This window comes from Lissotriton vulgaris, chromosome 9, assembly GCF_964263255.1.
Source record: "Lissotriton vulgaris chromosome 9, aLisVul1.2, whole genome shotgun sequence".
Classification (NCBI taxonomy): Eukaryota; Metazoa; Chordata; class Amphibia; order Caudata; family Salamandridae; genus Lissotriton; species Lissotriton vulgaris.
Genome location: NC_141697.1, coordinates 1128075757 through 1128103458, shown reverse-complemented (window position 1 = coordinate 1128103458; position 27702 = coordinate 1128075757). Strand labels below are relative to the sequence as shown.

The window sequence follows — 27702 nt, the reverse complement described above, 5'->3', positions numbered from 1 at the left end:
ATTTGCGATTTCCTTAAAAAAATTCCCTTTTTTGCAATTTTCAAAGTACCATGTGGCGCACATACATGTCCTTAAGGCATGTATGTGCGCAACATGTGCACACATGCATATTTCAGGGGTGCAACAGGGTGTCCTTCTGGCACCCTTGCACCCTTGAAATTGCATTCGCAATTTGCGAGTACCTATTGGGTACTCACAAATTGTAAATGTCTTCCCATTCATTCCTATGGGCCTGAATGGGAAGGTATTCCTTAATTGCGAACCACAATTTGCTATTCACAATTAAGGAATATGTAGGAATCACAATTATTATTGTAAAACCTACATACATTGCTTTTTGTGAGTCCTTAATAGCGAATCGCTACAATTGGCTATTAAGGACTCCCAAACTGCAAAGATGATACATCTGCCCCATAAAGGCTACAAGCCGTTCAAAACGCAGCAGCTTGACTTCCGCTCAATGTTCAAAAACATATCTCTACAAAGAGCGACTTGGTCTTCCTTCACTGGCTTCCCATTGAGCAGCGGGTAAAGTTTAAGGCATTATGCCTAGCACATAGAGGACTTCACTCAAACGTCCCTCTTTGATGCGGACCCTGATGGTGCCCTATATCCCAAGCAGAACACTGAAGTCAACCAATGCCCGACTTATGAAAGTGCCCCAAATACATAGGACATGAGGGGTGGACGCTGTTTCTCTCATCTAGCCACAAAACTGTGGAACTCATTGCCTATTAACCTAAGGCTGGTAGATAACGAACCTGTGTTCAGGAAGCAGCTAAAAGCATAGCTCTTTCCATTTAATCTCTATCTAAGACTGGTCTCGGTGAAGCTTAGGTGTCAAAATGCGATGACGCTAGCACTGGGTAGCCTTTGGGTAGCCATGTGCTGTAGAAATCTGTATAGCATGGAATAAAATAGACAGTGCAAATGAAAAGGGTATATATATTTTGTGATTGTTAGATTCTTATGAAAATTCATAAAACCTTTAGGATGTATTAATCATTACTTTTGTCATCCCTAAATTATGGGGTCCATTACGATGTCGGGCGGATTTCCTCCGCCAGGTTGGCGGTGGCCACCGCCAACCTGGCGGAGGAAATCCGCCCGATATCTATTGCCCAATTCCCCCCCGCCATATTAGGATGGCGGAGGGGACCGTAGCAGTGTGAAGCACCGCCCGCCTGTTTTTTGCCTCGGTCGCCTTGCGGACGTGGCGGAAAATGATCAATATGGAGGCGGTGTCTGTTAGACACAGCCCGCCATATTACAATGGGCTTTTGCTGATGCTTTTCCGTGGCGGCAATGCGGAGACTCCCTGCGGGGGCCCCTTGCGGGCCCCCTGGGAGTCCGTGGCTTGAGGGGTGCACATGGGGGTACCTATGGCACCCCCGCATTTCTAAGTTCAACATGGCAGGCACCGCGCAGTGCCTGTCATGTCGCGCTTAGAAAAGCACAACTTGCACTTTTACCATTGCGGCGGGAGGAGATTTCTCCTCTGCCCGCCGCAATGGTACATTTACAGGATGCGCCCGCCTGTGGGGCGGGCGCATCCTAATGCCCTGATCGGAACCCCTGCCCTTATGGCGGGCGGTCCCGGGTCCCGGTATGATGGCGGGCAGACTAAGTCCGCCCATCATCATAATGACCCCCTAAGTGTGGAAAATGTTGCCACAACATTGGTTGACCATGTGAAGAAATTGCAATCGCTCCAAATTAGATGTGATGCATAGAGTAAAAATTCATGTCATGGAAAAGTATTTTTGTATGATAGAAAAAAAGTGATCTTTATTATTTTTATAAAAATTGTTTCTTAACTATTAATTTTAAAACTGGAGTACGGACATTGGCATAACCTACTGCCGTTGCCATGGACTTCCGTTCACTTGCTCTTTTTAGGTATTGCTATGGCTATAAAATAAAAATACATCTTAGGAAAATCTTAAGTTACCTGCCAATGACTTAAATAATTTTATCAATTGAAATACAATGTGTAAATTAGGAATACTTAAACTTAATTTAAATGTATCTTAAGTTATAGCACCTTTGAAACTCTGCCCCAATTGAAATCATTTAAAAAAAATTGAATAATGATTTTTTTTTAAAACAAAGTTTATTCAAGTCAAAAAGTAGCTTTATTTTATAACAAGTATCTTAAAAGCAATAACGTACATACAATCACAAAAATATGAGTTATCAAATGAACCATGGTCTAAAAATATACAGTCAATAAAAACAGTAAGTTCAGATTTCCAGAGGAAAATAACAGCAGACTATTTCATGTAGAAACTTTGTGCAGCCATAAGTTAATTCAATTCAAGCTTGTTTGTTTAAAAGAATATAAAGTGACAGTGCAATAAGATTGCTCAGAACAGTTAAAAATATAAAAAACACAATAATTCATTTAGAGTGTAACACGTAGAGATTTAAACCTTACTATTCATGCGCGGCCAAGGTACTTGGCCACACCACAGACCAGGAGGGTCCGTGCGTCTGTTTTCAGAATGCACAAAGCAACACTATGTTCGAAGGTGCCAGTAGGCTACAGATAGGTTGTAGCCATCTTGTTCTTGCCTTCTTGTAGGCAGGGCAGGCAAACATAAAATGAGCCTCGCTTTCAGTTGGAGCCATACAGCAGGGGCAGTTTGCTGTTGACTGGTGCGGGGCACTCCACTTTTCAGTTAATTCTCGTATCGGGAGTGTGCCTATCCTAAACTGAATATAAAGTGTCCTGTCTCGTGGCATCTGGATAAATTCTAGGTAAGGTTCTAAAAATATGCGCTGCTTGTGTAAATAAAATTCTTCTGTAAGCCTTCCTAATCTCGAATTACTATGCTCTTGTGCATCTACACAAGCCCAATAGAGCTTTTTGAGGTCGGCTTTACTGGGTGGGGTTTGGGTTTCCCATGAATCCTTCAAGCCGAGCGCTAAAAATAACTTTTTTAGATTAAGGAGCCGGCGGATTCTTTGGTTGCCATCCAGGGCCATCAATTCCATCAGCTCGGAGGCATAGCTAGCAAGCTCAGGGGTTTGACGTAGGCGAGCCCAGAATAACAGGGGCCGTAGCCTGGCTATATCTTTACAAGAGCCCCTACCCATGTCGCTCATCAAAGGTTTTAATGGTACCTTGCTGGGAAGCATCACTAGATCTCTAAAGAATTTGTGTTCAGATCTACTAATTCCGTCCACATTGTCAAAGCCCCATAATTCCGCACCATAGAGGGCTGAGCTAACTACTTTGGCTGCATAAATCGTGAGAGCAGGAGCCACAGGTCTGCTCTGCGAGGAGCGATGTTCTCCGAGTAGTGTTCCTACCACATGCTTGTGGCTCAAAAGAATTTTATCGATGTGATGCCGCCAATGCATTTTCTCAGCAAGCCGAATACCTAGATGGTCGAACGTTGAGACTCACTCTAAGCGTGTTCCATCTAGTGAAAAATTACCTTTATATGGCCTATAGGGATTAAACACCATGAGCTTAGTTTTGTAGGTGTTAACAACCAGCCCCCTGGACTCACAGAAGAGATTAAATCTATTCTATATCTATATGAGCTTCTGGAGCCCAGCCGGAGCTTTAGACAAGAGGAGATTGTCATCCGCGAAGAGCAGGGTAGGAACCCTGTCTCCTGCTAGGGAAGGGGCATCCGATGGAAGTTCTTGTAAAAAACTAACCACCCCATTGATGAGTAGGGAAAATAGGGTGGGCGCCATTCAGGGCCGGACTGGCTACCGGGCATTTTGGCATTCTGCAGAGCTGGGGGCTGATGTCACTGAGGTGGGGGCTAATTTCGTAGATGGAGACCTGCGTGTGCTTCGAAATGAACAATGCACAACGAATTTCGTTTTGCCCACGCAGGTCCCCATCAACGAAATCAGCCCCCAGCTTAGCAACATGACAAAAAGCCCGGTAGCCAGTCCGGCCCTGGCGCCATTACACAACCCTGGCACACTCCTCTGTTTACAGGGATCCTGTCTGTCTTCCGGTCCTGAGCTCCCCACCTTACTTGGGCATAATTGCCCTCGTGAAGGCGAATGAGCAGTTTCAGGATCATCGGAGGAATCCCCATATCACCTAGTAGCTGCCACATCCGGTCACGGGGTACTAGGTCAAAAGCAGTTTAATACAACCTTCCAATATATTAAAAACAATCTAAATGCTTGGTGCACTGTCCCTGTGCACACCCTGAAACCTGCTTGATACTGGGAGAGACATCCTTATCATCTACCCAATGGTAAATTCTCTGAAGCAACACCCTGCCAACTACTCTCTGAATGGCATCAATCAACCTGATTGGGCGGTAGTTGGCGGGGTCAACCCTAGCACCTTTTTTAAAAATAAGTACCACCTCTGCACCTTTCCATGAATCGGGTACTGCGCTACCCTTTGCAATGGAATTGATTAAAAGCTTAATATAGTTTGCCCAATTGGGAGGGTCTGCAAGAAAAAGATCACCCGGAAACCTTCCGGGCCTGAAGCTTTTGCTTGGACTATTTTCTTAATGGCAGCCTCTATTTCTTTTGTATTAAAGGGATCAATGACATCCAAAGTGGGCCAGCTGCTTAAATGACCATCTGACCCAACTTGGGGGATTGGACTGGACCCCGAATAAAGTTTCCCAAAGTGGTTAAACCAGTCTTGATTTGTGATATGCTTAGGAATTAAATCAGGATCTTTATTAGCTGACCGCCTGACCATATCCCAAAAAAGATTGGGAGCCCTTGCTACACTTGCATCCTTTAAGTTCTGCCAGTGTGTCTCATCCCACTCACGTTTTGCTTGGATGACAGCAGTTTTGTAGTCCTTTCTGGTTTTCCTTTCTAAGGGACAGCTGAGCCATCCTACTTCCATATAACTCTGGGACCATAGACAGACCGTTCTTTTTACTCAAGGCCTCTCGCAATTTAAATGTGCTTTCACTGAGTGTGCGCCTAATCTCAACCACGTGGGATTCTTGAGCCGCAACTCTTGGTCATTTAAGATACCTACTGCATTTTTGAAGGGACCAATTCTTTTGTCCTCATGAGTGGTCCTGAGCCCTGAATTGTGGTAATAGAAAGAGCCCAGGGCGATTCCATAATCAAGCTTAGTGTATTATGGTCACTATCAGTAGAGGGAACCCCTTCCATATCTATTATGGATATCCAAACTCTAACATCAATTAATGTGTAATCAATTCGTGAGGGGCAAGACACTCTGGTATATGTGTTAGCCCCTGCAACGTCAGTGGGGGTTCTACCGTTCACAGCCCTTAATCCAGCTTCTAAGGTGAGAGCACTGATCTGAATTGCTACCTGGGACCATTTCTTGATAGGGGGTATATTTAACAATGGGACACCCCACTTGGGATCATCTTCATCTACCCCCAGCAAATCTTCAGAGCTCGAAGGTGCAATTAAAATTCCCAACAATCATAACATAGGAGTCTGATGGGCAGCTGGATAACTCCTGTTCCAACGACCTAACAATATTTAATAATTTGCCCCCTGGGGTCCCCCTTGCACAGTTCCCTAAAATGGCTTCAGGAGTGTTTTGTGGCAATAGTGTTTCAAAGAAAATGAGATGAAGGGGCTATGGCCCTGCCCTGGCTCTCCCTGGTGATGACGGGCTAGGACGGGCCCAGGCGCGGCCACGCGTGTCCTGCGCCACAGGGGGAGAGGCAGCACTTTAGGTGCGGTGGCAACTCCTCCCCCTCACTGGCGGCAGCTGCGGGCTTTTCACTGGCCTCGGGGACTTGCAGTCCCCTTTAGTGATGGTGCTGATGGAAGTGATGACCGCGTCGTGCCCTGGGACTCCAGTCCCACCAGGGCTAAAGATCAAGCACTGGAGGCCTCATTGAGCAAAAAGGCGCTGGATTTTTGGGCTTGTGAAAACTGGCTTGCTGAAACGTTGTCCTGCGTCGCGGGGGAGAGGCAGCGCTTTAAGTGTGGTGGCAACTCCTCCCCCTCACTGGCGTCAGTTGCGGTATGCGTACTAGCCTCTAGGACTTGCAATCCCCTTTAGTGATGGTGTTGATGGAAACGATGACCGTGTTGTGCCCTGGGACTCCAGTCCCACCACGGGGCCCCTTTCAGCAGAGAGGTGCTGGATTTTCAAGCTTGTGAAAACTGGCTTGCTGAAACGAGTTTGTTACATGTTAGAATAACAAAAATAATGTATCAATAATTATATAGTTAAATTAATTTTATTTATTTAACATTAGCTCCTGTGGGGGGTTATTTTATTTCCCTGCCTCCAACATTTTCTCTTGGAGTGTGTTGCAGGACCAGTAGTTGGTCATGTTTTGTGCTTGATTTACTCCAAGGCTAGGATGGGGTACATTTGCTGTTTTGACACCTTTAGTGATGTAGGAACTCTAGAAGTGTTGTTTGTGAATAGCAATATACTTGGGGGCCCATTAGGATGTCGGGCGGATTGCCTCCGCCAGGGTAGCGGTGGCCACCGCCACCCTGGCGGAGGCAATCTGCCCGACATCCTTCCCTGCATTCCCCCCCGCCATATTACGATGGTGGAGGGGACCGCATCGGTGGGAAACACCGCCCGCCTGTTTTCTGCCCCGGTCACCTTGCGGCCGGGGCGGAAAAGGGATAACATGTGGCGGTGTATATCAGACACCGCCAGCCATATTACAATAGGCATTTCTCAATGCCGAAAAGGCATGCGGTGTTCACTCTGGGGGGCCCATGTGGGCCCCCAGAGTGACGGCCATAGGGGGTGGCACACGGGGGTACCTGTGGTACCCCCCTTCATTTGCATATACAAAGAGGCAGGCACCGCGCGGTGCCTGCCGCTTTGTATATGCAAATGCAAAAAAGCATTTTTAGCATTGTGGCGGGCGGTGCAGAGTGCACCGCCCGCCACAATGCTAAAAATGAAGGATGTGCCCGCCACTGTGGCGGGCGCATCCTAATGCCAATATCTGGACCCTCGCTCTTTAGGCGGGCGGTCCCGATCTCCGTTAGGGTGGCGGGCGGACTTATTCCGCCCGCCATCCTAATGGACCCCTTACTCTTTTGTGGGTGTATGTATTAGCATGGCCCTCCCAAAACCCCTCTTTAAGTTTCCCTAAATCCTTTCTTTCTGAATAGATATTCTGCATTTTCCCAGCATTCCCCCTTTTTGCTCCCCTATTTATTATTAAAACATGCATGTATTTACCCTATACCGGCTGGTGCTATAGAAATACCATAGCTATACATATGCATGCCAAAATCTCAATAACCGTGGCGGAGATTTCCTCACAGAAAAGATAGGTGAGGAGGAAGCCTCCAGCCATAGATTTGTGATTTAAATTTTGGAATATATAAGTAGTGTTAATGCAGTGCTACTTTACATACTACAAAATGCAATTCATGAATGTGGCACGAGTAAAACTTAATCCACACAATTTTGTAAAATTACAGATCTATACTTACTACTATCTTTCACAATGAGGTCCTCTGTCTCTATATTAGTGGATAGATTTCATGATATTGGATCTCTTGAGCTTGCTACAAAATAAATAAACAGATAATCAGTGTAATGCTACACCTTTCATTTGATTAGTCCAATGTATGGTGTTATTGCATCCATTCAATATTTATTATGGAAGATATTTATGTGAACATTCTACTTGATCATTAAATGTTCTTTTCTATAGCTCTAACACAATTTCTGCATTTATTAAGGTAATTATTATTGTCTTCCAGATTGTTTAGTGTAGTGTTAGAACAATTAACCAAAGAACCAGAGGAAGATAGCCACTCAGCAGGAAAATCTGGTGGTTTTGATGTCAAAGCCCTGAGAGCCTTCCGTGTTTTACGACCTCTTCGACTAGTGTCAGGAGTGCCCAGTAAGTAATGTTAATGCAATTGTTTTTGTAAAATTTGTATTCTGTTGAATTTGTTATACCCATCATTTTGGATTATTTTGGCCTGACCCTGAATTTGGTGCATTAAATAGAGACATTGCAGGGGCAGTATTGACTGCTTATGGAAATAACACTCTATTCCAAGTTCTGGTCCTTAGAATGTGCAATGACAAATTTATTCTCCACGTTTCCCCGATTTCCTGGGGCAAATCTTAGGTCATTTATAATTTATTCCGCTTGCAAATTCTACCAGGTTTTACTTAGCAAAAATCATGCAGGATAACATATATTGCAGTAATTGCTGTACAATTGGAACCCCAATTTGGACTATCATTTCAGTTTTCAACCAGATTGACATTTTTTGTCCTTTTAGATTTAGGGCATTAACTTAAAATTTGAGGGTATTCACAAATCTTTTGAGGTGGATTCCAGTCCAGGAAAAGAAGATTTAGGGGCCAATTCTGGATTTGACGATCTTGGAGTGGGGCCCCCACCCCTGTACTGAGACCTCCTGCCAGATTACAACTTTTGTAGTCTCTGGCAGGCGGTTCTTTGGCAGTCCCACACCGGTCCTTATGAAAAAGGCACCGCAATGGGAGCATCAAAGGCAGTTCCTGCATGACATGGACTAGTGCAGTCCATGCTGTGCAGGAATTGGGGTGCCTTCCTGCGTAGACCCGATGGCCCTGAGGCAACGGGAGGCCCTGTAGGGCCCCCTTTGTTTCGTCTATGCAACAGTTTTCATAGCGGCTCAGCGCCATGAAAACTGTGGCTAAAAGGAAACTCTTGACATGCTTGGGGGTGCCACAGCGGCACTACCAAGCATATTGCGGCCTCAAGACTGGCACAACACCCCCAGGGATTTCTGATCCCTGTCGGTTGTGGCGGTGCGACCTCCCAACTTCAGTGCGGAGGTGCCTGTACCCGCACCATAGTGGAATTAGGCTCAAAGTTCTTTTATTGGTAGGAGCACATCTGTTTCCAAAATGAGCAAAATGGGAGAACTAATCCCAAACAGGGAAGGGTGCAAAGTTTGAGTTTCACCATTGGCAAACATGGCTCTCCGAAGAGCAGTGAGAAGAAAAAATGAATCAGGTTCAAATGATCTTATACATAAAATTTACCCATTATTAAACTGATACTTATTATCTTCCTGGATGCATAATTGTTTACACCGGTCAGTGCTCCAGGAAATCCATTGCAGTTTCCAAATTTAGACATTTACTTTAGACATAGAAGATTTTCTTTTCCTCTCAATTTCTCAATGTGAATTAAGACAGTAGAATCTTGAGCCTTATCTTAAGAAAAAACTGACAGTAAACAACTTAAGACACGTGGCTGTTCAGTTTCAGGTCAGCAGCCATCACACTATAAAATCTAGTGGCTACAGTCTGTCATTTAGTCAGTCATCTTTGTTTTTGCATCAGGTACAGATTCTAGGTATTACCTGCAGGTAATTGTATATTTTAAGAGCTCATTTGAATTTATTCATGCCCACAGGTTACAGCCATAAGCCTACTGGATGCTATCCTTGTTCTACCTTCACAATAAGGACGCATTTCATTCACTTAATTAGGATTGATTCATTGGCTTTTTAGCAAGTATGGGAGGAAAGAAGATTGTGAATTCAGATTTTCAAAATTTTACTGCAACTGAGTCTCTGAATTGTAATACCTCCAGGCAAGTATTCAATTAAAGAGGCAATGTCTCAATTGCATGCCTCGCCCATCATTACACAGTCTGGCTACTTGAGTCTATCACGGAAGACAGGATTATTTGCATCCTATTATGTGTAGCATAACATTTTTGTTGTATAAAACCACTTCATTCCTTTTTTCTTCCTCCACTGAGATTACTTGAATTGTAAGAGAAATGTTCAGAGGAACTGGATCAGTTGAGTGATTTTTTTCTGTGCGTGGGATCTCAACTAGGTGCCTATGATCACAAATAAGGAACAATTTGTATATACCTCTACTGTTCCAAATATAGGCTTGTGATCTATGCTTCACAATCCTAATCACTGCACACCCATTTTGAAGTATGTATTACAATGATTTACAATGATGAGGATTGGACTTCAGAGTCCACCTCCCAATAGTTGCATCCTTTCACAGATAGTACTCACTCAGTCAATCCAGTACTCTACGTACAGAAATGGTTCACACAGTGAAGATCACACACCGACAGAAACAAACAAAGAGAAACACTAGATGACTGGTGAATGTCAGTAGTGCTATCAAAAGTCAGCATGAGCTGTCCTTGGAAACAATGTAATTGGGAGATAAGAATTAAAAATATTCTACCTATTGTGATGGAATGTTTAGGTTTTAATAAGCCCACAAAAGCAAGGATTATATTTAAACTAAGCAACTTGATGACAATAGCGAGAACTACACTACATTTCCCATAAAAACATGAGCAGTTAGTAGATGATAAAAAATAACATCACACAGTGTCAATCAACTGTCAAAGTGTAAGCCCTCCTAACTGTAACAATTCCTTTGGCTTCCATTTTTCCTCTTTTCTTTAAAGTTAATTCCTGTTAAATTCTCCGTCCATCAAGTTATTCTGTCTGCCTTCACTCTTGTTTCTGGTCGGATTCTGGAACAAATTATCAACAGGCACATATCAGATAGGTCTCACAATGCAGCATATTAACACAACATTTGATGAAAAAATACTGACATTCAAGAAAGAAATGGTACTCAAACACAAATCAAGTCTTGTGACTGATGCAATTAAAAGGGTTATCCTCTGTGTCCTGTACAGAGGGGAATAATCCTCACTTCCGCGTCCTTATTGAAACTTAAAGTTCCATCATAATAGCTAGAAAAGCGTTGATTCTATATAAGGACCTGAGCAAAGGATTCTGCTAGTTTAAAGCGTACTTATCACTCACAATGAAATATCCTAATATTCTAGGGCTAGACATTTGAAATGTAGACGATAATGATCAAGCGCTTGCCTGCATAATATCTTCCAATTTACATCAAACGAGAAAGCCATAGTAACCATTGGCCCTCTGACAGAGTGTGCACAAAACCTAGTTGTATCCAATCCTGCACCTTGTATGACCTATTGTACCCACTTAACTAAGATTTGGGAGACTGCCGGTTTGAAAGTTTTTCTGAAGGAAATCGAAAACTGCATCAAACATGATGATATAAATTCTTCTGTACGTGCCTCAAAGTCTTTAAAAGAATATACACACATTAGGATTGATTTAAAAGTGACTGATAAGGGATCAGACAGGTGCTGGACTTTGTCCTCCTGGAAATAGAAAAAGTTACCCCATCAAGACTAAACATCCTGCCATCCATATTCAGTGTCCTGACATCTGACACTCTACTATATGAAGCTAGACACAATGTAATTACCACTTTAGCCAGTAATCCCAGATCTTGGTTTGCTGGCTAAGAGGTCAAAAAAAATAAGAACGCCATTGACATCCCAAAGACTACAATATTTAGTCAGTGAGTGTCCTCATATCAGAATGCCCTCAAGCAAATGACTGACAAAAGGAGGAGACCCAACAAGAGGAACATTAAAGAGCATGTGTCCCACCGAAATAGCAGACTGAAAGGTATTCACTGTCCTACAAGAAAACATACAAAAAAAGATTTGGTATCCCTTTCCATACACCAAACATTCTATTGTTTCCAGGCTGACTGGTATCTTATGTTGATTCTAGGGGCACAATCCTACTGCATGATGAACGATGCTTGCTGCAAAAGACTTGGAAACTATCAATATCCCCTGAAATCTTGCAAACAAAGAGATTCAGAAAACCCTCAATTGTCAATGGGAGCAGGTCTGCCATCAGACTCAAGCATCAGAGGCTGAGGGTGAGGGAATGGCAAATCCTAAGAAAGTTCCAAAGAAGAAATGAAAGCCAAATTTCAAACCAGCAAGCAGGAGTCACTAATACCAAATCTGCTCACTGCCGAATAACCTGCACTACCACTGGGGAAATTATTACAAACTACAGTAACGCATAGCCTGTTTTGTTGTTTAAGCAATGAATGAAAACATCCAACACCTCTGCTTCTAGGTGCAGTCTACATCTGAAGAAAACTTAAAGTTGGAAGTTCAACTTCGAGGTGAACATATGCATGCACTACAGGCCACATCTTTCCTTGAAATATCTCCATGTCCAATATACAGTCACATGACCTTGCAGGATTCTGATATTCCAGTAAGCTATGAGATTTGCCCAGCCCAAGACAAACCCCTCTTGCACCGAAATGTCTAAGACAAAAACACCACACTTGCTTTGAATGTGTACTTCCCAGGTGAATGAATTCACACAGCCCAGATGAGGTTCATTCAGATTAGGGTACAATGCCTCACCTTCCCCTTTGCCAGACATTCCAGCAATCATGTTCTTCCTGTAGAGAGCACTCTATATTTGGCTGCCATCCCCATTTGCTGCCACGTAACTCTGTTAACAGATTTAGGGAAGCACAATGGTTATGCTATTCTATACCTCCATATGGTCTAGCCACCGTCTGACATCCAGGGGTGCCTCCTCTAGCGGTTCTACACTCTCCGACTAGGACAGCCCTTTGCCCAGGTAGAAAATGTTCAGGCGTTGAGGGGCCCAGTACTCCAGTGGCCATGAAAAAATTGCCTGGATGACCAGGACGAGAAGACTTACCACTATTCTCAAAGACATTGTGACGCCATACAGCACCCCTTGAAGTTCACCCTTTATTCTCCCCTTTAAGGGTGTTGTAGGGTTGTTGACATGGCATCTATTGTAACTTTCAAAACTGCATTACCTGCTTGAGGGTCCCTTCTTACACCTCTGGATGATAAAACCAAACCATGACATGCTGCCATTTTGGAAGATCCACTAACATGCATATATGTTCTCAGGCCTATGCCTCATCCTGCACCATGATAAGCATGTTATGCAGGAAGATAAGCATCTGCCTTCCCCCCGGTTCTTAGGAATGCTATTGCTTTTTGTTTCATCAGCTTGTGAAGTGCAAGGAAGCAGACAATAATTATATTTTTTCTTACACAACTCCCTCAATTTGAAACTGCAGGGACCCATGCTATTCCAAAAATTGGCGACCTCTCAGGAATGCTTTCTTTAACTCTAGATATGCCATACAGTCTTGTTGTTCATACATGTCCCGCAGAAGATGGATGCCCCCTATCTTGAGGTGTAGGAACACTTATAAGTAGTTGAAATTCCTCAGATTTATTGTGTTCCTGTCTGATTGTCTTTTTTCTTCAAGGGCAGTGATCAAAAACTCTGAGTGATGGAGTGTGGGCTCGCCTCCGCAGACATGAGTCAGCACTCACTTCTTTAGAAATGTTTTTATTTGGGCATCAACCCACCAATCTGTAGCACTCCAGTCTGAACCCTTCTACAGTCTGCAAAACTCATACAATGCTTCTTATCATTCTACATTTTTCATAAAACCACCATAGTCTTCCCTACAGTTTTAGAAGGAAAGAAATAATTTTGTTCACTTTTCAATTAACTAGATCCACTGTTGCCATTCTTGAAGTATCTGCCCCTCAATGTTCTTCTGGAATGAACAAATCATCAGTCACTGTGCAGGCCCTGGCCATAGCCATCAATGTCCTGAGGTCTCTAACATGGCACTCATAAAGAGCTGCCCCTGTGCTACCAGGGTTGCCTCTGATTTTGGGAGCTCCCCAACATTGGGTGAACCCTCAGCAATATAGATCTCTACATTTCAGATTAGATCCCACAAGTAGCCTTTCTGAGCAGGCATATGGATCCTTGTGCCAGATTGGTCAATATGTCAAAGACCAATCCATCCCTACTAATCCATCAAATTCCTATTGTCAGGTCGCTGGCGCACGGGCCGATGAATATCATTGGATCTGGTGTCTAGAACATACCTAGAACAAGTAACTCTTTCTAGAAGTTTTGTTGCTATGCAGTTTTACACTTCCACATCCGTTGTTTTTTCATTGATGATCAAACCTACTGCACCACTTTTGGTTGGGTCTCCGAAGACCTCCGTGTTGAAGGCCCTCCAGCTCCACCAAGCCATCTTGGACCCCTTCAGGTTCAGTGTTTCGTCTGAGACCATGCCATTTCTGCACATCACTGTCTCTTCCTGTTGGAAATGCCATCAGTTTACTAAATTCTGCCGCTGTTGTGCACATTGTCTGATGATTCAAACCCTTTCCTTTCTTCAGAAGACATATCTTCTGAAAACGAGGACTCATCCTACCATTCTCACTGCAGTTCTTAGTTGTCTTGTGGCCCATTGGATCCAACATTCTCATTCTTGTGCTACACCTTGATAAAAAAATAAGCCCTCTGAATTCAGAACACATCATTAACATGACCACTACCCTGATGAAATGTTTGCACAGACATTGATTGAGGCTGGGGTTCTGAAGACCTAATCCCCAACTAAAGTACCCTCCAACAGTGCCAACCCTCATCTTGATTTAAAATACCGAACAGCAACCATGGCCAGTTGAAAGTATGAAACTTATTTTCCAACTTTTGTTGATGTGCCTCCCCTCATTTCGAATTGACTGCTGCACAGTATCCTAAAATTCTCATCCTAAAACTCTTGGGGACAGATGTATTAAGCCTTTTTGCGTTTGCAAACGGGCAGATTCACAGAATCTTACCTTTTGCGAATGCAAAAATTGTTTTTCCGATGTAGCAAACCTAAGTTTGCAATTTGATAACCTGTTACCGAATCGCAAAATGGGTTTGAGATTCAGTATAAGGAAGGGGCGTGTATTGGGCGTCCCTTCCTAATACCAAATCACATCGGTATGTATGAATGTTTGTGAGCTCATTTATGGTTGCAAAACATTTGCATTTTACCACCTCCTTCAAGTAGGCGGTAACCCATTTGAAATTGGGAAGGTGTCCCCAAGGGACCCCTTCCCCTTTGTGAATGTTTGTAAAACCATTTTTAAGAGCAGGCAGTGGTCCGTGGGACCACTGCCTGCTCTTAAAAAATGAAAAGAAAACTTTTCATTTTTCGTTTTGTAAAGCATTTCGTTTTTCCTAAAGGAAAACGGTTTGCTTTGCAAAAAAAAAAGACTGCTTTATTTAAAAGCAATCATAGACATGGTGGTCCGCCGATCTAAGCAGGCCACCATCCCCGTGATTTTAGCGGTTCCTATGGGGTTGCAAATTACAACCTACCTCATTAATATTCAAGAGCTAGGTCATTTGCGACCCCCTAGGAATCACAAAAGGTGTACTACACACAATCATACATTGCATTTTGTTATTCTCTAATTATGAATCCTTGTGATTCGCAATTAGGGAATCACAAAATGCTATCTTGATACATCTGGCCCTTAATTCCCAATGGAGCACATCCACCTTTTCCACCTAGAAATCATGCCATTGTCATCAATGTGCTCCTACAGCAATGGTATATAAACAGATGATTCCCTGCTTGAAACTTTGGAACTACATCTGACATTCTTGAAACACTTTAAAAGCAAGATTACGCATTTGTCTGCCTCTAGCAAGCCTCCAGAGAACGCCTGGAAACAAAATTGTATATCTATAGCCAGTGGAAGGGTCAATGCCCTTCTATGTCAAATAGATTTTATCCTGGAAACTTGTTTTTGCCACTTTCAACAACCCTTGAAAACCCTGTTAAGAATTTGATTAGAGAGAATAATGTATTTGAGAAATATTTACATAAACCTGTAAATGGGTTGTTTCAAATCCGTAAGCTCAGGTATGTTCTGAGATTGGCTATTGGCCTGTAACTAGACTTCAAAGCCTCCAGCCATATCTGCTTTTAACTCCCTCTTAGAGTGATGTTGAACTTCTTACCATAGCAAAGCCTTGAAGTTGAAGGATGAATTTATCAGATTGATAAAAATGTTGCTGTGGTAGTACTCCTGGTTTACACCTGAATCCCAGCAGTAAGTACGGAGTAAGCCAAGAATGGCTCTTGGAATTCACTAGTAAAGCAGAGGTACGAAAAGAACACCATGATAATTTTGTACTATTTGTTTTATGGAGCTAATTTATTAATGATACACAAAACGTACTGTAATGCATTAATTAAAAAAATTCACATCATGATTTAAATAATGTCTTCAGTGCCACAAACTCATGCTCACCACATTTGAAAGAGGGACTACTTACAGCGTCATCCATTTTCTCATTAGCATTGCTGAAATGAATGTGAGAACCCTGATTAAATGATCAACTACTTACCTCTTTGCTCTTTGTGTTCCTTCTAGGTTTACAAGTTGTTTTGAACTCCATTATAAAAGCCATGGTCCCTCTCCTTCACATTGCCCTTTTAGTGTTGTTTGTGATCATAATCTATGCTATTATTGGACTGGAGCTATTCATTGGAAAAATGCACAAATCCTGTTATCAACCTGGCACAGGTAGGCCATTTTAATTTGTACTCTTAGGGCTTATCTGGCGGTGCCTGTGATGTGAATAAGAAAGTGGAACTAGCACCCACCTTGCTATGCTCGATATGTTCAAGTTTTAAAACTGCAAAGAACCGGATAATCTTCCGTAGTCTGAACTCAGTGTGTACATCAAGTGTAACTTTACTTGAATACCTACGCACATAGCAAGAAGTATTTAACTTTCAGTTTTTTATATCATACACATAAACATTATTTCTCTTAATCAAAACAAATCTTTACATAATTTTGCAAGCTCCTCAATATTTGGTTTATATTCTACATCACATTATAAACTATTTGCAACACTGATTTTCAAAATATCATTACAATTACAAATGCAGAAACAAAAATTCCTTGTTTTAAAGATTCCACTCTGTTCTTGTGTTGCACAGTGCATTTCGGGACATTTCGTCCCTTCTTCAGGGGCCTCTGTGTGAATTTTGAAAAACATCATATTAACCAAAACTGTCATTACCACAAGGTGGATATGTAAATATCAACACAACTGTATGACCTGACTCTGTTTCTTGAACAGGTCTGTATGGATTTCAATGTGTCTTATAGCTCCCACCCTTTGGTGTGCTAGCTGGGCAGTTAGTACATATACTGTCCCTTATCATGAATCGCTGTTCAGTTTAATATTCTGTTCCTTTTTCATACACCCTACTGTGTGGTGCAGTGTGAGACAGAAAAGAAAACACCAAAAAATGTGGGAAAAGATATGGAGTGCCTTACGGAAGTAACACCATGGAAGTCCACTGGTTGGTTCTCACCAGTGGACTCAGGTTCTCATCATTAGCACTACCACATCCAAAATAAAAAAGAGAAAAAGAAAAGGATCAGAATATACTGTGATGGTGAAAAAGAAATGTGCACCACTAGTAAAAATGCTAGTGCTGCTGAGAGGTATCTCCCTAGTGCATATAAGTACTGACCCAAAATAAGGTGGACCTTGTGTCTTAAGACCACATTATTTAGAATTAAAATCGAGCTATACCTCCACTGGCTTTACCTCTTTATTCTTTGCTGTGGGGTTGCTCACTTTAAAAGACACTGTGTTGCCTTCTAACTCCTTAGAGGGTCAACATGTTTCATTGCCTTTCAAATTTTGGCAATTTCGTCAGGGTGAGGGTCAGTATTCACCTCACTGCATGTATTTCATATGCATGTAACCTGGGACACAGAGTTAAAAACAGACAACACATCATGAGTACAACCTTCCAGGATAACCCATCTCTTCTCATTAATCATTCAACACTGATGTAGTCCTGAACATTGATTTACCATTCAAATACCCGACTGTAGCATACCGGTGACCCCCTTCTTTGTCACTCACACGGTACAAATCCAAATGCTGCTTTCTGTCAGCCTGCCAAGAGAGTATACAAATGTTAACCTTGTAATTGGGTATGATGCCATGCTGCCGCATTTCACACGTTATGTATTCCCATTGTATTCTAGGATAAATGTTGCGGTCTTGCGATAGTTTCATAGTGGTTTGCACAACTCACAGGAAAAATATATGTTTTTGTGAAAAAATGTGTCTACATTGCGCTATGTTTTGTGTTATAAAATGCCCAACTTACAGGAAATGTATGCGCTAGCTTGCTCTATCTTCTTACACGTTTTACGTTTTAAAATGTGTGTTTCTGTTGTGCTATAATTTGGGGAAGATAAGCGCCCCTTGGCGTTCTACTCTCATCCGCTTTCGGTAGGATAGACGGTGTTGAGACCGGGGCCTACATAAAAAATAATTTCTGTAAGCGGCCCCCGCCCTCATCTCCTTCCCGGATCTGTAAGCGTGCTTCTTTTGAAATCGTCCGCTCAAACTGCAAGACGAGTCTCCTCCTTTTAGAGGGACTCGTCTCTATGCCGGGTGCAGGCTCTCGCGGTAACTGCTCCCACAATCCCGGCCTAATACCGGCCCTTTGTTTAGAGTCTCCTGTGGGCACCATCTTAAAGCCCCCTCATTGCACTAAGTTCTTATATTGTAATTGTATGTGCAAGAGTCACCCGTGACGTGGGGAAGCTTCGTATACTAGTATAGTGAAATTCCACATTGCACTAAATGATATGGCCTTCTGCGAGATATATAGACTGCATATTGCAATTGCCACTGAAGGGGGCCTTTCCTTTGTTCTATTCTCAACCCCCATCATCGAGGAGATGATGATGGGGCCTATTCACAAAGTTACTTTTAGCCCTAACTATAAGATCCACAAGTCTAGATCAGAGCCTCTATTTCATATAACAGTGCAACAATAGCCCAAAAACACTATGATGGTTTAGCACTGTTCATCTTTAAACAACATCTGCTTCAGGAAAGTTAATAACAACCAGAACAGTCTAACTACATTCAAGTTCTTTTGTTAGTTGTATCTTTCAGACAGCGCCTTCACTCTACTAAGTTTATCATTATCATTTTTTAATGAGTATCCTTTTGAGGAAGGGTCATTTAAATCTGGAGATTCTCATTAAAATAAGAGTCACAGTTTGTTGTACCTTTCAGGCAGGCAACATGCCCAACTTTTGTTGACAGAAGGTATTTTTTGCAAAGGAAATTGTTTTCTTTTCTAAAACCCTACATTATTTATTGTTAAAGTATGTTTTCTACTTTTGCCTACAAATATACAAAGGTTATGGATCAGTGTTTCATTTATTGCTTTCAATTAACATTTCTGTGCCTGAAACAATGGTATTTTCATGCTTACTGTTCAAAGTTATATGTAACATAAAAATACATAACAGGTAACATATGATATGTATAATGCCACCTTGGAGTTGCACATATACCAACCACTCGACTTTCAGCCCTGTGGTTTATGTTGTTACTAAAGCCCCTTGTCGACAATATAGGACCATATTACTGCACTTTCATCCTCAGTACAAATGTATGAATTTGTGTGTTAGTTTGTGTGCGTGTGTGTGCATTTGTGTGTGTGTGTGTGTGTATTCATTGAAAGAAACAAAAGTTAATTGGTTGCTTTGGTAATAAGACCATAGCTTAATGGAAAATGATCCTAGAAAGTCTCTGTAAAAAAGTGACATTATAGTGGGATGAATAAGTAATTCAAAAACTAACGTTTTAAAGCCCCCCCAAAAAACACTGAAATTCACCAATTGTATTTTAGTGAACTAACTATAGCCTCCATCATGGCTTAAGAGCTCACATAGTACATCACGCATGACATGTTTATTGGTGTTATTGATGACATCACTGATCATCTCAGTGAATTTCTTATTTTTTCCCTCTGTAAGTTAAGGTCCAATTAACATATCTGAGTATAAGGACACTGTGACCTTTGATTTTTGACAGTGAATTTCTGGGGTGTTTTTCTTGTAGATTAGGCTACTGTTGCCTTATCTAACTATAGTGCAACATAAAACTTTTTCTTTGAATTTGTCTACAAATGTTCGGGAATTTTTATCATATTCTAATTTTGATTGGTTTGTAAGTGTGGTAGGACAGGCAACTACAATGTTCTACTACCTATGTTTCTGTGCACAGGTCTTAGCGAACACACCACAGCCGCCAGGCTGTAACTGTGCCTAATCTTTTACAGGCAATCAACCCTACTCGTTCCATGAAGTGAAATTAGATGGGTGAAGGAGTAATTGTATGCAGGATTTTAGCTGTGTTTTAATTATTTGAAATGCATTGTAAACAATGTTAGACAGTTTTTTTAAACCTTATTCCTTTTTGTTTTATTTTTGGGTAAATTTCTTTTACTTCTTGTATTTTTTGTACCAACCTTTCTGTTGTTCTCTCATGGAAAGACCAACTGTTGTCTATCATTGCAGTATGTTGTGAAATACTGCATATTGTACTACTTCTTCCTGTTGCTGCATTTTGAGTACATTAACAGGTGCTGTCCGTACTTGTTCTTTGCCTTCTGGATCCTCTCTCTCTCTCTCTTTCTCTCTCTCTGAGACTGGGCAATCTCGTTGAATTGATCTTAGGTTCGGCCACATTCCGGAAATACCCATGTAATAATGTCCAGGATAGATGTGGTGAAGTTTTTGATTGCAAAATATTTCGGGCAATGATTTTCTTTTTCCCTTGTGGACGGGATATAGCTGCCACATGACTGTTTCTTTCTCAGACCTAGTCAATGGTGGTGCTGATGATGCTGTAGGCACCACAATTACATCCTCGTACCCGGATGGTGATGGTAAATTAGGACCAGTGCTTGCAATGGTTGATTTTCGGTTCTCCACAATTTCTCCAGATGCCATGATGGAAATGGATTCAAATTTTTTCCAGGTGCCTCTTTTAAAGAACAGTGACAAATGGTATTCAGGAGGTTTGTTCCTGTTTGTTTCTATAGCCTGAAGGTTTATGTTTTGAGTACTGTTACCTGAATAGCCAATCAAATAGCTGCTTTAATTTTAATTTGTTGTTATACCCCAATGGTCATGGGGACCAACAGAGCCAATTACTGAGTGCTACGTCACTCCAATGGTCCTCTACTTCCTTTTCCGCCTCTAGCGGGAGTCCCACTGGACACTGTGGTATTACAAAAAAGTTAAGTTTAGTATGTATGGGTCACTTTATTTTATGTTTGAGCTTCTGGGTGAACCTAGATGTGCTTAGGGATCAGGTTGTTTCTATTGCTTAGCATCCTAAATGAGGTGGGAATCTGTACTTCAAATATACCCAGTGAGAATATATAGTTAAATGTTTGGTTTTTTAGTTTGTCCTGTATTTTTGGGATTATGACAACTGATTCTACCTGCCCTTAAACACTGTACCAGTAATATTGTAGGTATATATTATGTCAAAACTTTTATGAAGCGGACTAGGGATTTGATTATGAGTTGGCTATTTTGGATACAATAATTATCACATCCGATAAAAATCCATCACTGAGGTGTTTGGAATTTATCAGATCCAAATATTACCACATATTACTAGTTTTGGGGGAATAACATGGATTTTGGTGTATGTCCTGGTAAATACTTTGCCTTTTCTCCTTCTTACATTCTGTCAGGTGGACCTGCTGAAATTGAATGAAGGGTGTGATCTTTATTGCAACTGTTAATTACTGGGTATGATGAACATTGCTGTACTTTTAATTGCAATCCCTTCGCAAACAGGTATTTTCTGCAGAGAACACAATTCTACAAGCCACTTGTAATGAAGCCCAACATGTTTTGTTTTGAGAAGAAATAGAATGATGAATTTACCAGAATATCTTGATAAAAAATTACTAACATGCCATTTCAAATCATGCTCAATCCTTAATCTATGTTGAACACAAGCACCTCAGGTTACTCTATGCATCTGATAGAGACATTTAGCCGCTGCTTCCTTACCTTTAAATCTCTCCAGTCACCAAACTGGATCTGGAATTGTTTTACAGCAGTACCTCTGTGCGTTGCTAGAGGGCGTCGAGCGACTCCATAGTGACATCATCCACCGGATGTGACGTTAACAGAGTACATATAAGCCCTCCCATGACGCGCTGACATCACTTTCTTCTTTTCCGCGCTTCCAACATGGATCTGGAAAGTGGTTCTTCAGGTTGTTTTTTGCCCTTTCTCGACATTTTTGTTGACCGAACAATGTGCCTTCCTTTTTCACGTGTCCTCGCATTTAAGCCGTGTAAGTCCTGTGGACGGCAGATGTCAGCCACAGACCATCATGCTCTTTGTATGTGGTGCTTTGGTGAGCACCGTGACTTCGAGGAGAGCGAATCCTGTCGCCGACGCCGCCCGAAAGCATTTCAGGAATGCAGCATGAAGCTCTTGATGACACAGCTGTCGCAGGCCTCACGTCATTCACGTTCCGGGAAATGCTCTCCATCCCACTCCAAAAGCCATTCCCAAAGGTGGCCCTCGACTTCCAAAGGTAAGACTTTGCTGGGACCTCTGCAGTTTCAACACCCCATGCCGGCCTCCGGATGAGAAGGTGGTGCAAGGGTCCACCCCACACCTCCCTCTCCCTCTGGAGCCGGGGCAACTCTGGGAAGAGTGAGTACTATATATCCACCTCCCTCTGGTGCACTGTTAGACCCCAAGGAGGTCATAGGAGCCTTGACTGAATCCATGCTGGCGGGGTCACCCTCCACCTCAGTTAGGCCCTCTGGATCCAAAGTCGGATCCGTGTCGGCTCTGGTGCATAGCCCTCCGGGGTTCCCACCTGCGATGCCAGTGCCTGATCAACCAACTCTGACATTGATCGAAGCAACTTCTCTTCTACAATGCAGAGGTGTTACCGCATCGACGCCGGACGGCGTTGGATGTAGTACCTGATTGGGACACCTTTTCTCCTACTTCTAAAGAGCTCTTTACTGCTTTTCCTCCAGAAGAACAGGTTTTTGGAGGAGAGGAGCTGGGGTTTATACACCCCATCAATGATATTGTCCAGCCTTTTCTGGAGGCAAGTTGGCTGCCTGAGCTGGGAGGAGCTAGTGGCCCGACTTCACTACAGAGGGAAGCTCCTCCTTTGCTAAGGTGCTGAGGAGCACATCTGTAGTTCTAGAATATCAGCTCCCTTCTGTGGTGATGACCACTGACCCATTGATCTATGTACTTCATCAGGACCAAAAGGGTGTTGAGATTGTGATTCCCTATAGTGAGGCTTTATATAACCTTTTATTGGGGGCCTGGCTAAACCCGCTATTGGGGTCACTGTGGACCAGTCTATAGCACATAGACACCACCCCACCCCTGGGGACTCGGCATGCCTTATCTGGCATCCTACTCTGTAAATTTTTGTGGTACAGTCCACTATAGCCTCCCCTGAGCTCAGCGCCTTTCCAACGTCCCTCCGGACAGGGAGTCCAGTGACACTTATGGTAGGCATATTTTCTCTGCCACTAGTTAATACTGCTTGTATTCTGGACCGATTTTCTCATGCTTTGTGGGATTCTTGGTGCACCTGCTCCCCTCCCTTCCGGATGAGACCCGGAACAATCTTACTCTGATGCTCCACGATGGGCTGCAGGCAGCTAAGTTGATGATGCAATGAGGTATGGTTACCACAGATTCTATAGGTCGAGCCATGGCTCTTTCAGTGATACTCCGCCGTCGTGCCTGGCTACACAACTCAGATTTTTCAGAGCCTTTTTAAGCCATCTTGGTAGACATGTCCTTCGATTGAGTCCATCTGTTCGGCACACTGGCTGTTTCCTCATTGCAGCATTTTTGGGACAGACAGAAAGGAAATTAATCTTAAATCTGTTGTTTTCTAAACCGTCTGCCTCCCTAGCTCCCACATAGTAGGATTGTACGGGGATGTGGTCTTTGATTTCTTTTACATATGAGCCATTCCAGGGTGGAGCAATGGGGCTTTTTCTTTTCAAATTATCCATTCGACTTTCTGGTGGCAGCTGGTGAGTTGTTCCTGGCTTCTGCAGGTACTATTAGTACTTCTTTAGGCTGTCGATGACGTAGTTACTTTGTGGCCCTACGTGGGTTTTCACACCTGATGGTACAGGGTAATCTTCTTTTCTGAAGATAGTCTTTCTACCCAATTAATAATTTTATATCGGATATTTTGCTTGCATTGTGTGGGCGTACTGTTGCCTATGTTCCCTGTTCTATGTGGACCATCTTCTGTATGCTTATAGGCATTCCTAAGTATGTTTATGGTTCTTCAGTATCCCTTTAGGGGATTTCCAATTATGAACCTCTGACGAGATGGTGCATGTGGCTTTCCGCCTTTCACAAGCGCCCCTTTTTTTGGGTGTATCTCTCATCACGCCTTGCTTCCATCCATGGGGCAGTACTTATACTCTATTCTTGTATCCTTCTTTACCTAGCAAATCAGTGGGACGGGTGGTATAGTCCTTGGCTTATGGTATATTGTCCCTTCTTGGCCTAGGCCTTGTTGCCTCTTAGGTCCTCTATCAGTGCGTTTTGGCACTTCTTATTGTACTGCTCTCACTTTGCTTGGCCAGAGGGGCTTCTACCACTGATATCTTAGGATTCCTTGTGGTATCTTGCCGTGTTTCGCTATGGATGGGTCACACTCAAGAGCCTGTTCTCCTGTGCCACCGCCCTTGCTGTCATTAGTCTAATTCATCCTTGTGAAAATATGTTATTGCTTCTCTTTTTAGGAAATGCCTAGGTTCCTTATTCACCGGCAACACTTCTATGACAGTTCAGATACCACCCATGGGTTCTTGAGATGCCCAACTACTCCCATTTTTTCTGACTTTGTGGCTGGCTCTCATCTTGCGTTCCCTTCTTCAAATGCATGTTCCTTGAACCTTATGGTTCCATCTCTCTTAAAACAATGTTTATTCTCAAGTTCGAGCAGATTGGCAGTGAAAACACTCACGTGCACTTGGGCGTGCTATTAAAAGAGTATAATCACGTGACTTAGTTCTACATACTTCAAGTCCCTCATTGCATTGTGCTTGTTCTTTTTTCAATAAAATGGAAGTCCTTCAAAGTAATTGCCTTGGTGGCAAGTTCATTAAGGCACAAGCACCGATGTAATTTGCGGAATACTTTCAGAAAAGTCAGGTGAGTATGGGCACATTACCACAATGTTCTTGTTGTCAAGGACTGGAAAACAGACTTCGTTTTACACCACGATCATGGCAGGCTGTCATCCTGCCCGAATCCCTTCCTTGCGCTGTACTTTCACACAAGTGGCACTTCCTCAGTAGGTTTAGGCGCGAGTGGGTCGGGCCCCTCCATCAATCTCCAAACAACAGTTCCCCGTTCCGGAGCCCAGAACCCTGCAGGGCGGACTCACGAAATGGGCACGGAGCAGCCTATCAATGTTATGAAACACACAAGAAGTGAGGCCCAATGTTGAAAACAATGTTTATTCTCAAGTTCAAGCAGAGCCTCCTTCCGCCATCTAACGTTTCGGCTACAAGCCTTGTTCACAGATTGGAAGTGAAAACACTCACATACACTTGGGCGTACAATTAAAAGAGTTTAATCACGTGACTTAGTTCTACATACTTCAAGTCCCTCAGTGCATTGTGCTTGTTCTTTTTTCAATAAAGTGGAAGTCCTCGAAAGTTATTGCCTTGGTGGCAAGTTCATTAAGGCACAAGCACCAATGTAATTTTCCGGAATACTTTCAGAAAAGTCAGGTGAGTATAGGTACATTACCACAATGTTCTTGTTGTCAAGGACTTGAAAACAGGCTTTGTTTTACACCACGATCATGGCAGGCTGTCATTCTGCCCGAACACCTTCCTCGCGCTGTCCTTTCACACAAATATAACTTTCTCAGTAGGTTTGGTGCGCGAGTGGGTCAGGCCCCTCCATCAATCTACAAACAACAGTTTCCCGTTCCGGAGCCCAGAACTCTGCGGGGTGGCCTCACAAAATGTGCACGGAGCAGCCCTTTAATTTCATGAAACTCACAAGAAGTGAGGCCCAATGTTGAAAACGATGTTTATTCTCAAGTCCAAGCAGCGCCTCCTTCCATCATCTAACTTTTCGGCTACAAGCCTTGTTCACAGATTGGAAGTGAAAACACTCACGTGCACTTGGGCGTGCTATTAAAAGAGTTTAATCACGTGACTTAGTTCTACACACTTCAAGTATATATTGCCTACTGGCGGTCACCAGTAGGTAGTTATAGTTAGGACCTATTTTCCATAGGAAATCCACAACATTATATTTGGAATAACTTTGGCGCCGGTTGACGAATCTTCGCAAAATTTTCAAAACATACGGTCAGCTCCGGTCCGCTTCTATCCTGAAAGTTTCACGGTGATTCGTCAAGCGGGGGCCGAGTAAAAAAGGGTGTCCCAAAATGCATTTTACCCATGCAATTTCCCATAGGACCTTTAGCCACTGTACAGCCCGAACTGCTGAAAGGAGTTACACCAAATTTGGCAGAGAGGTAGTCCTAAGTTCAGACTTGTGCCCTTTGCTTAAATAGTGTCCATCTGTTCAGTAGTTCCTGAGAAAATGACAGTTAAAAGAATGTATATATCTATGGGCGCGGGGGATCTGCAAGTGTATCATAGGCTCACCCTTCCGATCACTCCCTGAATGCTAATTGGCTGTCAACATTCGAAACCAGGAACTGTTGGCAGCCATTTTGTGCCTCAGTAGAAGCGAGGCTGAAGAAGTCAGTGGAACAAGTGTGAAAAATGTAGAAAGGGGGCAGGGTAGAAATACTTTGACCCTCTAGACCTGCTTAGGGGTTCTCGGAAGGACCAGGGTCCACAACATTTTTTTTTGTTTTAAACAGCAAGTGGCGTAGGGTGCGCGGACTCTGTTGTTAAATAAATAAAATGAAGCTTTTTTCATAATTAGCCCCTGGGGGGGGGGGCAAATCCCGGGGGCAAAATTATGAAATTTTATGGGGGCCTCAGAGGGGCCCCCGAGCCCTGGGGATTCACCTCCCGGGGCTATAAAAAAATGGTGGGGTGAGGGGTCCAAGGTCCCCAAAGCCCCAGGGACGACCACCCTGAGGCTTTATGTATTGTGGGAGGGGGACTGTGTGGCCCCACTCCTGGAGCACTCGAGGGCCCGTCACTCCCGGGACTACAAAAAAAATGGTTGGGGGGTGCAAGGTCTCCAAAGCCCTGGGACCACCACTCCCCGGAGCTTTATGAATTGTGGGAGGGCCGGCTCCTGCAGTGTCCCAGGGTGCCCATCCCGCCCTCCCATAGCAAGGAAATCTGTTCTCTCATTCAAAATCTAAATCAGATTGCTTTTCCACATGGGGAGCTGCATGTTAGTATTTTGTATTTTGAAAGAGAGAGCAGGGTGCATCTGTAGGGTAAGTGTAGGTTAGTGTAGGGGTAACAATTATTATTCTAACTCCATGGGGGTGCATCTGTAGGGTAAGTGCAGGTTAGTGTAGGGGTAACAATTACTATTCTAACTCCAGGAGTGTGCATCTGTAGGGTAAGTGCATGTTAGTGTAGGGGTAACAATTACTGTTCTAACTCCAGGGGGGTGCTGGATAGTGTATCAGTAAAAACAAATATTCCAACCCCAAGGTGGTGCATCTGTAGGGTATGTGCTGGATAGTGTATAAGTAACAATTACTATTTAAAATCCAGGGGGTTGCATGTGTGGGGTATTTGTTGGATAGTGTATGAGTTATAATTACTATGAAAAAGAAAGGAGTTAAAGGATAAGGAGATATGCACTTTCACGGTCAACCTGGATGAACAGAAAGTGACTAGAGATGATTTCCGACGTGTTTAGCCTTGAGAGCTTGGATAATCATTAAATGGGGTCTGGCAGATAAGTGCGTACTTATTCTGTAAGAAGCCTATCGGGTCTTGCGAAAGCAAGTCATCCTCAATAATTCGCATCACACTACACTTGTTATGCTAATGTCGCACATGTTCTTTCTAACTTTGCAAGTGAAGTAAGGAGCGGCTGGCAGTGTTGAAATGTAAGTCATGTGATTGATCTCCAATGCAGCGATAATGTTAACGCCGTGACTGATAATTTTCCCGTTAACTTTTTAAAGATTGTTTATTATACTTCACCTCGTAAACTTTAT

At 42.9% G+C, this 27702-nt stretch overlaps 1 protein-coding gene across 2 annotated transcripts in view; it reads left to right on the top strand.

The window, feature by feature from the left end:
• Positions 1–27702, top strand: part of CACNA1D (calcium voltage-gated channel subunit alpha1 D) — a 1282477-nt gene that overhangs the window by 531624 nt on the left and 723151 nt on the right. For both annotated transcript variants that reach the window (XM_086939145.1, XM_086939146.1), the window contains exons 5-6: positions 7687–7829; positions 16074–16226. In XM_086939145.1, coding sequence (XP_086795271.1) covers positions 7687–7829; positions 16074–16226 — 296 coding nt within the window. The remainder of the gene's footprint in view (positions 1–7686; positions 7830–16073; positions 16227–27702) is intronic.